The sequence below is a fragment of the Haliotis rubra genome, unplaced genomic scaffold, assembly GCF_003918875.1.
Source record: "Haliotis rubra isolate DU_JTF1 unplaced genomic scaffold, ASM391887v1 Scf741, whole genome shotgun sequence".
Lineage (NCBI taxonomy): Eukaryota > Metazoa > Mollusca > Gastropoda > Lepetellida > Haliotidae > Haliotis > Haliotis rubra.
Genome location: NW_025767459.1, coordinates 123,739 through 140,767, shown reverse-complemented (window position 1 = coordinate 140,767; position 17,029 = coordinate 123,739). Strand labels below are relative to the sequence as shown.

The window sequence follows — 17,029 nt, the reverse complement described above, 5'->3', positions numbered from 1 at the left end:
GAACAGTACTTAAGTTTTAGGGAATATCCATGTAAATGTTCCCATCCATATAAACAAATCCAGCGTTACTTTATACGTATCGATACAGCACTAGCCAATTATACACCTGTTGGCATTTACATATATAGTGACATATCAGCTGTTGTTACAGGCTGACAGACATCAAACCGTATTCAATGTTGACCTCAAAGAATCGATTGCCTGACAACGTGGTCAAAGGGAAGTAACGACGAGTGTTTCATCAGGCCCGTTCACTCAGCAGATCAGATCGGATTACGCTGTCACTGTCCTGGCGGTCTGGAGAAGACGGCAACGATTGAAAGGCCATGGGGATAGTGAAGTCTATCTTTCAGAGTGATACATCGGGTGATGACACCAGAAATGAAAAGCAAGTGCTGACGGGCAGCAGATATCCCCAGTACCAAATGTAGGTCAAACTTGTATACAGTCGTAAATCTTGTGTGTACCATAGGGGCTTGTCACGCTTAGAAACAGCGTTAGAAAGACATACAGGTATATAGACCCTGCCCAAGTACTGTCCTTTTAAATAGTACTAGGGTAGGGTCTATATACCTATATGTCTTTCTAACGCTGTTTCTAAGCGTGACACGCCCCAGTGGTGTGTACTATATACGTGTGCATTGTTTTCGCAGACAAATATTGGTCTCGGCTCTCTTGGTGCTGTACTGCAAGTGACAACATTGTTTTCTCATCACATTGTGTTTTCACTTACACTTGTATAAGTGAGTAGTGTATTGTAATTCTAGATTCTACACATCAATTAATTGATTCTGTAAACTGTTTCAAATATATCGTCAACAAATGACCAAATTGATGGACGGTTGAAGCGCTCATAAAATCACCACTACCGAGCCGTTTAGATTGGGTTGATCTAGGTAATGTAAACAGCCAAACTTTAGAGTCGCTCTGATTTCTCAAAATATTGCATTTTTCAATATTTCTTATATAAACTTGTGATGGGGATGTATGTAAATGCGTGATGTAATGTTGTTGTTGTTGTTGTTGTTGTCTGCAGCGACGTATGTCATTGGATATTTCTTTAAACTGAAAATTTCACTTGCACGCATTTGAAGACCCGGGTTTGATTCACCACATGGTACAATGTGTCAAGCCCATCTCTGGTGTCCCCCGCCGTGATATTGCTGGAATATTGCTAAAAGCAGCGTAAAACCAAACTCACTCACTCACTATTACCCTTTGACGTATTTCTTATGTTGTAGTTCAGACGCAAGCCCGTCAACAAAAGGGGTAGGTATATAACAGACTTTACAGTAAAATGTATATTTTTACGAATTATTTTCTGAATAATTTTCCATTTCAAAACAATGAAAACTGTGAAATTGTGTACTATTTTCTTTGCAGCATATTGAAGGGCTACGGGCGAAGGCCAATGACCATCGTAAGCGATACCATGATCTGTCTGGGCGTGCTAAAAACAAGCCTACAGTAGCGGACACAAAGCAGACGCTCACTTATTTTCACAGCAGGTGATATGAAGTGATTTATTAAATTAATTCGAAGAAAACGCGAAAACATCACGTCCACATGCTCCACATGAAATATACCAACACATTTTCTCTCATCCCTCTGTAGGAAAAACGTGAATTATCACAGCTTTAGTTGATATTAGGATTAGTATGTTCAGGCATTGTAGTAGTAATAGTAGTAGTAGTAGTGGAAGAAGAAGAAGATACTGTTATAGTAACAGAAGCAAGAGCAGCAGTAGTAGTAGTAGTAGTAGTAGTAGTAGTAGTAGTAGTAGCAGCAGCAGGAGTAATAGTAGTAGAAGCAGCAGTAGTAGTAGCATCATTAGTAGTGGTAGTAGTGGCAGCAGTAGTAGTATAGTAGCAGTAGTAGTAGCAGCTGGTAGTAGTAGCAGTAGTAGCAACAGTAGTAGTAGTAGCAGCAGTAGCAGTAGTAGTAGTACCATCAGTAGTAGTAGTAGTAGTAGTAGTAGCAGCAGTAGTAGTAGCAGCAGTAAGTAGTAAGCAGTAGTAGTATGTAGCAGCAGCAGTAGTAGTAGTGTAGCAGCAGTAGTAAGAGTAATGGTAGTAGTAGCAGTAGCAGTAGTAGTGGCAGTATTGTATTGTAGTAGTGGCAGCAGCAGGGGTAGTAATTATGGTAGTATGGTAGCAGTAGTGGTAGTAGTAATGCTGGTAGTGGCAGTAGTAGCAGCAGTAGTAGTAGGGGTAGTAGTAGTGGCAGCAGTAGTAGTAGTAGTGATAATAGTAGTAGCAGTAGTAGCAGCAGCAGTAGTGGGTAGTAGTAGTAGTAGCAGCAGCAGTGGTAGCAGTGGTAAATAGTAGTGGCAGCAGCAGTGAGTGGAGTAGCAGTGGAGTAAGTAGTAGCAGTGGTAGTAGTAGTAGTAGCAGTAGTGGTAGTGGTAGTGGTAGCAGTAGTAGTAGTAGCAGCAGCAGTAGTAGTAGAGTGGTAGCAGCAGTAGTGGTATCAGGTGTGGTGGCGGTGGTATGGTGGCAGCAGTGGTAGTAGTAGCAGTAGGTAGCTGTAATAGTAGTAGCAGCAGTAGTAGTAGTAGCAGCAGTAGCAGTGAAGTGAGTAGCAGTCAGTGGTAGTAGTAGTTGAAAGTAGCAGCAGTGGTAGCAGCAGTAGTAGTGGTAGTGGTAGTAGTGGCAGCGAGTAGTAGCAGCAGCAGTGAGTGAGTAGTATGGTAGTAGTAGTGGGAGTAATGGTAGTAGTAGCAGCAGTAGTGAGCAGGCAGTAGTAGTAGCAGCAGTAGTAGTAGTAGTAGCAGCAGTAGTAGGCGGCGGTAATAGTAGTGGCAGTAGTAGCAGCAGCAGTAGTAGTAGCAGCAGTAGTAATGAGTAGTAGTAGCAGCAGCGGTGAGTAGGTAGTAGTAGTAGTAATGGCAGTGGTAGGTTGTAGTAGCAGCAGTAGTAGTAGTAGCAGCAGTAGTAATAGTAGCAGCAGCACTAGTAGTAGTAGCAGCAGGAGTAGTAGTAGGAGTAATAGTAGTAGTAGCAGCAGCAGTAGTAGCAACAGGAGTAATAGTAGTAGTAGTAGCAGCAGCAGTAGAAGTAGCAGCAGTAGTATGAGTGGCAGCAGTAGTAGCTGTAGAGTAGTAGCAGCAGTAGTAGCAGCAGCAGTGGTTGTAGCAGCAGCAGCAGCAGCAGTTGGTAGCAGCAGCAGCAGTAGTAGCAGCAGCATGATATTGTAGTACCAGCAGCACGCCAACCTGTAGCAATATGTTAACTAGATATCGCCCTGGATCCCCATCAATGTACTGTCTGCCTTTTTCAGCGGCTCGGCAAGGCAGCGGCAGCGGTAGTTAAGCTACACACGCCATCCTGTTGTATTTTAAATTCAGTGGTATATGCAGCCACTATTCAGGAGGGCAAAGGATGTTTACAAGAACATAAAGATATACCATACACACATACGCATATCCAGCCTTTGCACTTTCACCTGTGTATTTGTAGAGTTGCGCCCCTTTGCAAGGCCAAATTAAATAATCCCTGCCTGATCCTCTGCCAGGCACCATCATCACAATTATCCCGGCTTCCACAGAAGCAGTCGTGAGGTGGAGGCAGCTTTGAGGTGACAGTGATGAAACTACTATTTTATGCTGTCCAATGGAGCATACAACACAGCTCATCCACCCACTTTCTTCTTTCAGGCTCACGCCAATAAGGAGGATATGGAGGACGCCAACGGAGAAGCCGTGGACCTTCTGATCCGTCAACAGTAACAATTTGACTATTATCATATGGGTAGTTTCATAACTGGCAGGTCCAGAATATATTGTCATACGATTGGTAATTTTATCACTGGCAAATCTAGATTATATTATCATACGATTGGTAGTTTTATCACTGGCAAATCCAGATTATATTATCATACGATTGGTAGTTTTATCACTGGCAAATCCAGATTATATTATCATACGATTGGTAGTTTTATCACTGGCAAATCCAGATTATATTATCATTCGATTGGTAGTTTTATCACTGGCAAATCCAGATTATATTATCACACGATTGGTAGTTTTATCACTGGCAAATCCAGATTATATTATCATACGATTGGTATTTTTATCACTGGCAAATCCAGATTATATTATCATACGATTGGTAGTTTTATCACTGGCAAATCCAGATTATATTATCATACGATTGGTAGTTTTATCACTGGCAAATCCAGATTATATTATCATACGATTGGTAGTTTTATCACTGGCAAATCCAGATTATATTATCATACGATTGGTAGTTTTATCACTGGCAAATCCAGATTATATTATCATACGATTGGTAGTTTTATCACTGGCAAATCCAGATTATATTATCATACGATTGGTAGTTTTATCACTGGCAAATCCAGATTATATTATCATACGATTATTAGTTTTATCACTGGCAAATCCAGATTATATTATCATACGATTGGTAGTTTTATCACTGGCAAATCCAGATTATATTATCATACGATTGGTAGTTTTATCACTGGCAAATCCAGATTATATTATCATACGATTGGTAGTTTTATCACTGGCAAATCCAGATTATATTATCATACGATTATTAGTTTTATCACTGACAAATCCAGATTATATTATCATACGATTGGCATTTTATCACTGGCAGATCCAGATTATATTATCATACGATTGGTAGTTTTATCACTAGCAAATCCACATTATATTATCATACGATTGGTAGTTTTATCACTGGCGGATCCAGATTATATTATCATACGATTGGTAGTTTTATCACTGGCAGATCTAGATTATATTATCATACGATTGGTAGTTTTATCACTGGCAAATCCAGATTATATTATCAAACGATTGGTAGTTTTATCACTGGCAGATCTAGATTATATTATCATACGATTGGTAGTTTTATCACTGGCGGATCTAGATTATATTATCATACGATTGGTAGTTTTATCACTGGCAAATCCAGATTATATTATCATACGATTGGTAGTTTTATCACTGGCAAATCCAGATTATATTATCATACGATTGGTAGTTTTATCACTGGCAAATCCAGATTATATTATCATACGATTGGTAGTTTTATCACTGGCAGATCCAGAGGGTTGGTGCAGGAGGAGTACTTTGTCATTATTTTGTGAATATATTGATGATGATAACCCATGCTTGTCGTAACAGGCGACTAAAGGGATCGGGTGGTCAGGCTCCTGTCTTCTTATTCAATTTGTGTAGGTCGATGCTCATGATGTGCATCACTGGATTGTCTCGTCCGGACTCGATTATTTAGAGACCGCGGCCGCCAAATAGCAGGAATATTGCTGAGGGCAGCGTAAAACTTAACTCACTCACTTGAGGTTCAAGATGGAAGGCGATTATACCAGGCATTTGTTTCTTAATGGAAATCATGTGACGTATTGCTTCAAGAGAATCATTTCTTTCAGGCAAGATTCGATCAACCAGGGAGAGCTCGATCTGCACGGATTCTACGTGGATGAGGCTATTGATTGTGTGGAAGATGTGCTAGATCAGCATAGACAAGGTACCACGGGAAACCAATCTTCTCATAAATACTTTGAGTGACATTTATAAGTTGGGAAGTTCAGTGAGTGGGTTTAATTTTATGCCGCCCTCAGCAATATTCCAGCTATATGGCATCGGTCTGTAAATAATCGAGTCTGGACCAGACAATCCAGTGAGCGACAGCATGAGCATCAATCTGCACAATTGGGAACCGATGACATGTGTCAACCAAGTCAGCGAGCCTGACCAGCCGCTTGCGAAATATTCTTCCCATCAAAAGTTTAGACTCACTGGAGTAAATATAACCACATACTTCAGGCAACTGTTCTAACCCATTTTTTGCAAAATATTCCATACTGTTTAAAGGTACTGTTTGCACATGAACTGATGTATTGTAAAACAAATTCGTAACGTTGAATAGATTTTTGTCATGAGTTCAATAAATGGTGGAACTCAGTGATAATTGGCGAATTCTGAACAAACCTCTACACCAAAACGCAGCTGTTTACATGCACGATATTTGCACATGCTTTTCAGCAATTTGATGCATGATCCTCGTGCAGTTCTTCTGTATAAGGTTTGCAGTTGGTTCCCCCAAGTTAGTGGAGAAATCAATCTTCGATGTAACCATATATATATCCACAACATATAGTGAGTGCTTTGAGTGAGTCTAAACTATTGATTGGAAGTATGGTTGTGTTTTGTAATTCACTGAACAAGCTCCACACAGCGATAGGTCTAAAGAAGTTGTGAACGGAGTCAACATCAAAGGGACACAACTCTGTTCAGACTACTGCTCCACGTTTTCAGCCGACCAGTCAGGCAGACACCAACTGACGGTTATCACTGGGAAGGGTCTCCACAGCACTGACGGCGTTGCTAAGATACGTCCGGCTGTCATCGCCTATCTCGAGAAGCATAAATATAAGTTAGTTCTAAATATACCCTTTCTACTTATGTTTCGTGACAGTGCTCCTCACGGGTATGTTTCACACATATACAAATAAATAAAATACACCCGATATTTTTTCTTAACGCTTAAAAGTAAATCTGACAGGTTCAAGTAAAATGATATATAACTGGCATATATCCGTGTATTTGATTGAAGTTGAACCGGCTTATTGTACATGTTTCATGAGATGATTATGAAATCTTCCATTTTCAACGATCATAATTCCATATTTTTACAGGTACACTCTTTCCCCGGGTGTAATTACAGTAGACATCCAGAGAGGTGCACGTGCCACTCCAAGACCACGGGGGAACAAGCAGGAATGCTGCCTCATCTGTTAACATTCAACCAATCACTTGCCCTCACTACCATCACTGCGGGGCCGGTGGGGTAGCCCAGGGGTTAAATCGTTCGCTCGTCACGATGAAGACCCGGGTTCGATTCCCTTCATGGGTACACTGTGTGAGACCCATTTCTTGTGTCCCCCGCCGTGATATTGTTGGAATATTGCACAAAGCAGTGTAAAACCCAACTCACTCACTCACTGTCATTAGTAATGCCTTAGTACCTTTGCTGGACTAGAAATATTTTGAATGTGTGTGTCGTGATTAGCACACATCAGCATCAGGTACATAACCTGAAAAATAATTGTGAAAATACTCACACAAAACTATTTGGGAAACAATCATGTTAGGTTTGTGACCATATAGATATGTTGTATTTTTATTTATTTTTATTCTATGTTATATTTTTAGAAGTATCTGTGCTTCATTACTTGACCTCGCAATGTGGATATTACCATCTAAGCTGATATCTTGAATGCACGATTTTACAGAGCGAGTCAAGTATATGAGAAGAGTTTGCAGGAAAATGAATCCGTACTATTTATGTCATTCTTTCTGATGCAGCTGTACAGAGTATTGCTCAAGTACTGTATTATTTAAAATGTGTTTCAGTCAGATTATATTAGACCCGAAATATGTTTTCAGTATTCAGTAAATCCAACCGAAGGCCACTGTTGCAGAGCGGAACAGTGTTGACTGTGGCTTAAAATAACACTCACTTCCTATACCTGGATCAAACACAGTCATTTCAATATTATCAGGACAAACACGGTAATGTAATTATTACCAGGTTCCCTAATGAATTAAAGGAGGTAGGACCATTGCTGCAGTTACCGTATATCCTCATCTGTCCCTCGTTTGATATATGTTTTTCTCTATGTCATTACTGAGGGGGGCTGTGGGGTAGCAAATGGTTAAAGCGTCCGCTGGTCAGGCTGAAGACCCGATTCCCCATATGGGTACAATGTGCGAAGCCCATTTCTGATGTCCCCCTGCCAAAAGCGGCGTTACCCCTACTCACTCACTCACTCACTCACTCACTTGTAAGGGCTACTGTTCTCACCAACTCTGCAATGTGTGTTGTAGGCTTCCAGCGCTCTTCTTCATCTCCGATTATTTACAAATCATAAAATATTTTTATAATATTTGCATTTTTTTCCTTTATCACTGACCGGCTAAATGTTTTACTGGATATAACTTTGAAATAGAATTTCCAGATCGAAAACCGAGGCGGTTATGGGGAACCAAGGTGTCGGCCCCCTCGAAAACTCTTCCCTTTTCACTTGCCATTAAGTCCTACTCGCTCATAGGCAGATCTTTCTTGCGGGATGATCCGTGACCCCATGGCCAGTGGTATGGTGAAGCCAAAACATTAAACGAGGAAATCGGCAACCACAGTCTGCAATCATTCTCCAACATTCATCAGGGACACGAACTTACCATTCGTGACCCACTCGTGATATTCCGGAAATACCGAATATGGAGGTTACGGAAAGGGGCAAGTGGTGACGACTGACGAATCAAGTTGTTGCCAAATGCTAGCTACGTTCATGGTGCAGACTGTGGAGGCGATAGTAACTTTGTATCCCTTTTACTAAGGACTTCCATGTATTATTGGACCCGTTCTTTATATCAGATATTTCCTGTTCCCGTGCCTTAACAAAATAGGGGCGGTGGGGTAGCCTAGTAATACTGAATGTTGAATGTTGACAGCCGCCATGTAGCTGGATATTGCTGATTGTTGGTTTAAAAAACCAACCAAACATCCAACTACTCCAACTAGTCTCCCTGTGCCCGTAGCGATGTACATGACATGATATATATGTGGTATTTTCACTGCTTGAACTGCTGATTTCTGCCGTATCACTGCTACTATTTTGAAAGGGCATTACCTATGTATTTTCCCCTCCGTATATGGAGGTTTTTTTCACATGTTGCAATAAAAACTCTTATTACCGAAGAGCTTAGTGTCGTGTTTGATGACGTCATGATCTTTATCACGTGTCGGGGACCATCGTCAATTCATTGCAAACAGTAGTTGAAATCACCAACAGCGTTGATCGTGAGTTATGTTCATGGCTACCCTGAATATATATATTTCATGGTTCCTCAGACCAAATACCCGTGAAGATCCGGGTTAGAATTGGTCTTTATCAGCCACTGCCTGTCAAAGGAGGCGACTAACGGGATCGGGTGGTCAGGCTGGCTTACTTGGTTGACTCATGTCATCGTGTCCCGAATGCGTAGATCGATGCTCATGCTGTTGATCACTGGATGTACAGACCGCGGCTATATAGCTGGAATGAAACAACGGTGGCGTTAAGCAACCAACAAACAGTTTCTTGAATGGATGCACCAACATTTGGGCGAGACGAGGGCGTTTCGGACCTTCTTACCCATCCTCGAGGAACCATGAATATAACTCACGATCAACGCTGTTGGTGATTTCAACTACTGTTTGGGTACGACGTTTCGATACAGGTTCTTGTATCGTTTTCAAGTATGAATAGTACGAGTCGCTATTCGACTTGTTCCGGAATAACACGAGTTGGTCACGAATGATGTAGTAGTGAGAGAGAGGGCGGCCAAGAGCAAACCATGTCAGCGTTGGAGTAGAGGGCCACACGGTTTTCAACCGTTTTAAATGTGTTACACCCTTTTGCATAGTAACTATGAGTTGTAACTGTAATGGACCTGAATGAAGAAGTGGACCAACACCCTAAGTTTGTGGAACCTACATAAATTCCTTGTTTTGCCACAGTCTCCTCACTCTATGTATTGTTTCTATGTCATTATACTACACGTTTTTCAAAATGAAATTGGGGGCGGTGGGGTAGCCTAATGGTTAACGCGTCCGCTCGTCACGCTGGAGACCCGGGTTCGATTCCACACATGGGCACAATGAGTGATACCCATTTCTGGTGTGCCTAGAGTGTGTAGGTTGTACTCACAGTCGTGACCCACGCGTGCTGTTCCGCGACAAGCCGAATATCTTCTTGGAGGTTACGAAAACTGGCGGGTGGTCACGAATGTTCTTGGAGGTTACGGAAAGGGGCGGGTGGTCACGAATGTTCTTGGAGGATACGGAAATTGGCGGGTGGTGACAATGACGGCGACTTGTGGATTGTGAACGTAATTTAGAATGGATGTCCGGAACAAACACAACCCACTTAATATTTTAATATTTCTTAAATAACCCACCAAGAGGCATTGCAGCCGGACACGCCTTCGGTTCGACGAACGTTTAATCTGTCAATACCAGATGTGAATTGGATGGAAACAAACTTCTTTAAATTGAAAAGGGGCCCAATTGAGATAGAGTGAGTGAGTGAGTTATTATTTAACGTCACATCGGCAATATTGCAGCCATATCGTGACGACCATTGAGATAGGAGATTCAGAGCCAGAACCAGATGAAAATCTATTCTTGCTTCATTTAGGGCTTTAGCATCACACTAAGGGCTGGGTGGAAGAGAAAACAGTATGGTTGAGAGACTTTGAGACGGACTATAGTCTGTTTGCAATGAAAACGTACCGAATAATTTCACTTTAAACAAAAAAGTAAATCAAATAAAGTGAAATTAATATTACAAATCGTAATAATTTTACCTTGCCAATTGAACATTTAAACCTCAGAATTTTATTCATCTTAGGATAAAAATTGTTTAACAAACAATCATACATTGAAATCGCTATCATTGGTCTGTATTAGAAAGGGGTAAGCGCAGTAGTTGGAACAGTGAAACAAACGCACGTGCGGTTCGTGATGAACGTTAACTTAGACCAACTCTACTTGTTCTCGGTGTTTCATTTAATGTGCATACCCCCTTGTAATACAAACCAATAATAGCGATTTGAAACTATGATCGTTTGTTAAACAACTTTTATCCTAAGTTGAATAAAATTCTGAAATTTTAAAGTTCATTTGGCAAAATAAATTATGAGGATTCGCAATGATAATTCCACTTTATTCCATTTACTTTTTGTTTAAATTAATATTCACCGGTACGTTTTCACTGCACTATAGTCCTTCGGTATGCTAGCAGATATACCCTGGATAGCTTGTGTGGACAGCAGCTAATGAGCATCTGGTTTATAACGACTTGCTGCGGGCACTTTGCAAGAAATTAACGCAAATGTTTGGACTTCGTGTCAATCCATGGTGCTGGTTGTAATTTTTGTGATTGTAGAGAAAGCACAACCGTAATATATGTAGTATCCTGGATTATGAGTGAATGCGTAACCTAGTGGTTAGAACTTTCGCTCGCCACACAGAGGAAACGGGTTCGATTCCCCACATGGGTACAATGTGGGAAGCCCTGTTTGGTGTCCCCCGCCGTGATATTACTGGAGCAGCGAAAACTAAACTCACTCCAGGGAAAACATCCAAGATTATGTTTTTATCATGATGCAGTTGATAAATAGTATGTGTATGTCCATTACGTAACAACAGAATTGGAAATGAGAAACTTATCGAAACTGGCCATGTCCAAAAAACTACATTCCATTAGAGATCTATTCGACTTATCCTTCTATGAAAGTTAACAAATTCGGTTTCTATCTGTTTTGAGGTTTGCAATAGCAAACTACTTTGCTAAAAATAAACGGTGTAAAACTGAACTCACTCACATATTCCGTGTATGGCCCGATGACATGGAATACAGTAAACTCAACATGACTCAGTCACGATGATATTCCTCAGTGTAATGTAGGTGAGTAAGAGCGTGTGAGTTCAGTTTTACGCCGCTTTTCTCGGTGTCGTGAATATTCCAGCAATATCAAACGGGGACACCAGAAATGGGCTTCACACATCGTACCCAGGTGGGGAGTGAACGAGCACGTGACAAGCGAACGCTTTAACCACTAGGCACCTCAATGTCGAGAAATCGTCAGCAATGTCCTAACTTTCTTTAACAAAGAAGCTTCAGATGGTTTATTGTTTTCGATTCGAGCTTTTAGGCAGCGAGCAGCAACATTAATAACATTCTTTGCTCCCCTATTTAATGAAGTTAACTCGACCTGCCGTTTGTGCCATATGACCCCCGGGTCATGCATATGTAGAGTAGCTCAGCTGAACAACCTGTAGTTGCTGAGAATGAAAAATGACACATTTTCAAAAGTTTCGGGCATTTCTGTGTCGACCGCCGATCTTACGGAGAAAGACATAACCTCGCCTTGCTCCATGGCTACTGAAGGCTTAAAAGCCCATGGGTGTATACTAATTCTATCCTTTAAAGATGCAAGTCTTGATAAGCGGACAGTAAGAACGCCAGTCTGTTAGAGGGACATTTATACTTTTTAGAAGTTATCATTTTCACTATTGATTATTTCCTTAGAGACTTGTGCAAGTCTAGACATAACCAAGCGGCGTAAATACGATACCTCGTGGTTGCCGAGACAACGCGAAGCCGTGGAACAAGTCACAGCGTTCAAGTTCTGCAGCTCGAGCGATTATAACGACGCTCACCAGTCACTGGTGTGTGCGCTACGAGGGAACGACACACTATAACCTTACAATATCAACAGAGATTCGATCAAAACGTTTGCAAATGGGAACCAGACTGGGTGCCGAATTATAAGGATGTTTGACCATTCGTGACCAACTCGCGTTATTCCGCACAGGTTACGGAAACGGGCGAGTGGTGACGAATGGAATGGCGTTAGACTTGTCGTCTTCCGATTGGTTTGAATTTTTCTGTTAAATATGAGCTGTTTCTAATTATAGCATGGATTTGGATTTTCCCAATGAATAAAATCTATCTTGGTTTCGTTTATGTCATACTGCGATTATTTCTCTTATGTCGAGCTAACGTCTATGATTCAAATCATTTAGACCAGGAAACAGCTACATTAACGCTATGGAAGAAATAACTCGGACACTGATCATTGTTGCGGCAATTGTAGTGTCGCTAATCATCATCATCGGCTGCGTGTACTGTGTATATTGTAGGTAAGTACCTTTGAAATAACCAATGTGACCTCTCAAACTAAAAAGAAATAAAACCTGGTGTCGTACCATTACTATGCACACTCAACCAGGTTCAGTCAGAGAACCGTAAATGATCCCGTAGTAATATTACAGGTCCGTTGACAGAGAAACACATTCAGGTTGCACCTCTCTCTCTCTCTCTCTCTCTCTCTCTCTCTCTCTCTCTCTCTCTCTCTCTCTCTCTCTCTCTCTCTCTCTCTCTCTCTCTCTCTCTCTCTCTCTCTCTCTCTCTCTCTCTCTCTCTCTCTATCTATCATCAGGGTAGGCTTTTTACTGTCAAGAACCTAGCTGTACCTTCAGTAACACTTCGGCAAAATCGCTATTGAGTTGGATAAAGACATTACACTGAAAATACTAGTTGCTTAAGTATAGTAGTGCCGTGGTTAAGGGGTTAACGTGTTTTATGAGGTTGTCCACTACTGACGTAATGTTAATTCCATAATGGTTCTATATTTCTAATCCACAGAAAATGGAACATCGAAACACAAAGTGGCGAGACAAATAGAGGAAACATAAAGTACCAAAAGGTATTTGTAATGAGACAGTTAAATGTGTTCCATCGTCATCTGCTAATGATTATTGAGATGTGTATTGATTAAACCAGAACTCTCAGATTTGTTCCAGTCGTGTACCTGCGGTAGGTAAACCATGGAATCATGACCACATAAACCGGTGGTTGATGTTATGAATAAGGTTCGACCTCGTTAGGGCACCCTGACCTGCAATTAGCTAACCACCTGATCCGTTAAGTCGTATTTTGTTGATCGAAACACCTGTTTTCTATGAGTTGAAGGGTAGGAAACAATGTACACCGTTTGTGCATATGAAGGGTTAATATTTAAATATATGTACGTTCTTATGTCATATTTTTGTGGTTTTACGATTTATTGTATATTTTAAACAGTTCCGACTTCAAATACCCTTGACCTTCACGGGGAATCTGTTAAGAGTGCGCGGTCTCTTGTTGAAAAGTTCCTGAAAGAAAAGAAACAAGGTAAATGTGTGTATGTGTGTTGTGTGTGCGCGCGTGCGTATGTGTGTGTGCGCGGTAGTACTAGCACAGCCGGTGTTACAGTGCCAACTCACCCATATTCCGTGCTTTTGTTAAACAGGGATCGATACCTTCCTCAAGTGCTCCTAGCAAACTCCGTTCTAAACTACACAAACCAATGTACACAATGTTTGTGACTTCCACAATGAAAATCTTTTCAAAATATTGAAGTTGTTTGTTTTAAAAACAATATGGAAAATACCCCACAGAAGCGTACTTCCTTCTGTTTGTCAGTTTAGTTACAAGTCAAGAATCAGAGGGCAGGTGCGCAGGTTCCATGTTCTAACGTCTTTTCATATACAGCGGCCAAGCGCCCGAACCACCGATTTTCATGCCCTTTATTAACCAGACAACGGAGACTATATATTTTGTATAACCTGACTGTACTATATACCATCAGAGACCCTAGCACACTAGCTAACACCATATTTTTTATTGAATTGCTTTTACACAAATAGGAACATTGTGTGGTTTTATAATATAATTAACTAACACTGAAAACAAATTATTATAAATAAGGTTTCGCTAAGGGTCTTTTTGTCCAATAGAATCTGATTTAATAAGAAGCAAACAATATTATGAAAGATATAGCGAGTTTTATCCTCTGTTATTTTCAACTTGCCAACAGGAATGTTTCTGATTTTAGATTGCAAATTATTTCGATGTGTCATGTGTATAGTTAGTTTTCATTTTGTTTGGAAACAAATCATAACATACTTCAAGTTTGGCCAGAATTTAAAACCAAACCTATAACCCATAAGACATCCACCTTTTTTCCCAGAACAAAGCTGGAGTCGTCATGGACAGACACTGTCAATCATCACAGGAAGGGGAATCATAGCCTTGACGGGCGTGCTGTTCTGAAGCCGGTCGTTGAGAAACAACTGAGACAAAACGGCTACAAGTTAGTGATGACGTTATATTTTACAAATCTCCTTTTGTCAAAGTGGACTTATGCACTGCAGCTCGTTTTGCATTGGGTGCTTTTCGGCCGTACTATGATCTAATGATAATCCTTGATTCTCATCGATTATGACCCCTGGTCCTTTAGAGTGTATAAGTTGCTGTCGTGTAATGCACGGCAGTTAGCTTGTAGAGTTGCGTCCCTTGCTTACACCAGGAACCTTAGAATTGTAGGTTTGAATGGATGGTCTCCCCGCGGTTTCACCGAAGTGGTAAAGTTCTGAGACTGACATGGTGGTATAACTGGAAAGTGTTAAAGGCGGCGTTAAACCCATCTCACTCACTAACTTTGTCCGTTAGCGCTATCTGCATCCACTCGCTCGCTCGCTCACTCACTCACTCCTCACTCACTCTCTCTCAATCAACTCACTCACTCACTCCTCTCTCACTCTCCTCACTCACTCACTCACTCCTCCTCCACTCTCTCTCTCTCTCACTCACTCCTCTCTCTCTCTCTCACTCACACTCTCTCTCACTCACTCACTCACTCACTCACTCACTCACTCTCTCTTTCTCTCTCTCTCGCTCACTCACTCACTCACTCACAATAATTCAGCAATGCAACGGTGGGGACCGCTGGAAATTAACTTGACATGTTGGGATTCGAACTCTTGTCTATGGCATAACAAAGTAACGCTTCGTGTATCCTCACACCTACCCTGCATCTCAGGAAATGGTGATACGTCTGCCTTGATCTGCCTGTAAATCAACTGAGTAACCATGTAATAATTCAAACCCGAGACTTCTACTTGACTAGGGAAAGCTTTATGTACTAGGTTCCCCAGTGTAACAATTATGTGATAACGTGTGAGTTAGTTAACGGTTTGTTCGTTTGCTTATTGTGTTTTTTTCTATTTCAGATACACGGTGGATCCAAAAAATGCGGGTCGTATCATTGTAAAACTTGATTATTATAATATGGTTTAAGAAGCATTTTATGCTTTTTACCAGTATAACCATACCCGCATGCATGTGTTCGAGAGACCAAGCATCAGACCATTTCCTAATAATACCAGTATAATCATACCCACATGTGTTCGATAAGGATTGGAAAGCCACATTAACTCGGTGCGCCTAGTGGCTGCAAGAGTTGTATGGTCCCAGGAGTTGAGATTGAGAATACGATGTGCAGTTGAGATGACATCCAATGATCGAGGGGAAGATACCAGCGCCTTGAGCATGTACAAGTTGCGTGGATATCTGCGCTATATAAATATCCTATAATAATATAACAATAATAATAAATTAATTATACCTGTCCTAATACTCAAACATAAACATTAAACAAATAAAAATATAAATATCACAAACGAACCAGTTAACAACGGATGTAACGATATCAAATGGACCACTACGTTTAGTACGTTATAACTGTAGTTCATTTTACGAATTTCGACTAAAATGAGCAGTGGTCGGGAAAAGGAAATAAATGTTTGATATATCAGTTTGTTTTAAGTTTTTGGTTATAAACACGCAAACCAAGAATTCTTTCCGATAAGGGAATATCAAATTGTCAAACAGTTGATAAGCACGTTGTTCACCGTATTCAAAGTATGGAGTACTGGAAGGGACATTGTCGCGTTGTCGCCCGTACAAAATGATCAAAAGTGGCATGATTAACCAAAATGTGACAATACGACAACGCGACATTTTGACCAACTGTCGCTCTATCGCGCATTTTAACGTTTTGTTTACACATCTTAGATGGGATTACAACGCGATATAGTTTGACATTGAAAACTGTCGCGATGTCGCATTGTCGCCCTTTCGTTGAAAGAAATATATTAATATTTCATATTTCAAACCTCGACAAATGGCCAAAATGTTGCATTGTCGCGCTTCCGTTAATTTTACCATCTTTTGCATATAAACGACCAAGAGAGTTGAGCGTTTCGTAGCGGTATAACCTCCCCAAACCCCAACATCTCATAACCCCTACAGCTTATAACAACAAAGTTCATGGTCCAGTGCACTGCTAATCTCCTGACTGTTACCTATTTCATACAATGGACCAGCCTAAACGGTTCATGGCCGGGAGGGCTAAAATCGTGACACTTCACGGTTCAATGAGCGTAGCCTTCCAGTACTTCCAATGCAATGTTATGGCTGAATGAACACGGGGCACCTCACACGGAGGCTCGGAACATCTGAAAAATAAATTTTAGCCTTCCCGGTACGACACCGCCCATACACCTAGCAATTGAGAGGATGATTTTAAAGAGCACTAACCAAA

General features: G+C 41.0%; 1 protein-coding gene and 2 long non-coding RNA genes across 3 annotated transcripts; all 3 read left to right on the top strand.

Moving 5' to 3' along the window:
• The first annotated feature begins 157 nt into the window (after positions 1-157).
• Positions 158-6,879, top strand: LOC124259920 (smr domain-containing protein C11H11.03c-like). The gene is made up of 7 exons (XM_046694145.1): positions 158-427; positions 1,242-1,269; positions 1,384-1,508; positions 3,656-3,723; positions 5,419-5,516; positions 6,308-6,425; positions 6,688-6,879. Exons 4-7 carry the CDS (start codon positions 3,677-3,679, stop codon positions 6,788-6,790), a joined length of 366 nt encoding a protein of 121 aa, XP_046550101.1. The 5' UTR covers positions 158-427; positions 1,242-1,269; positions 1,384-1,508; positions 3,656-3,676; the 3' UTR covers positions 6,791-6,879.
• Positions 6,880-12,535: 5,656 nt separating this feature from the next.
• On the top strand, positions 12,536-13,288 carry LOC124259916. The gene is made up of 2 exons (XR_006893957.1): positions 12,536-12,743; positions 13,249-13,288. It is a non-coding gene; the product is annotated as an uncharacterized LOC124259916 (long non-coding RNA).
• A 392-nt stretch (positions 13,289-13,680) lies between these two features.
• LOC124259915 lies at positions 13,681-15,948 on the top strand. The gene is made up of 3 exons (XR_006893956.1): positions 13,681-13,776; positions 14,615-14,737; positions 15,657-15,948. It is a non-coding gene; the product is annotated as an uncharacterized LOC124259915 (long non-coding RNA).
• The last annotated feature ends 1,081 nt before the right edge of the window (positions 15,949-17,029 follow it).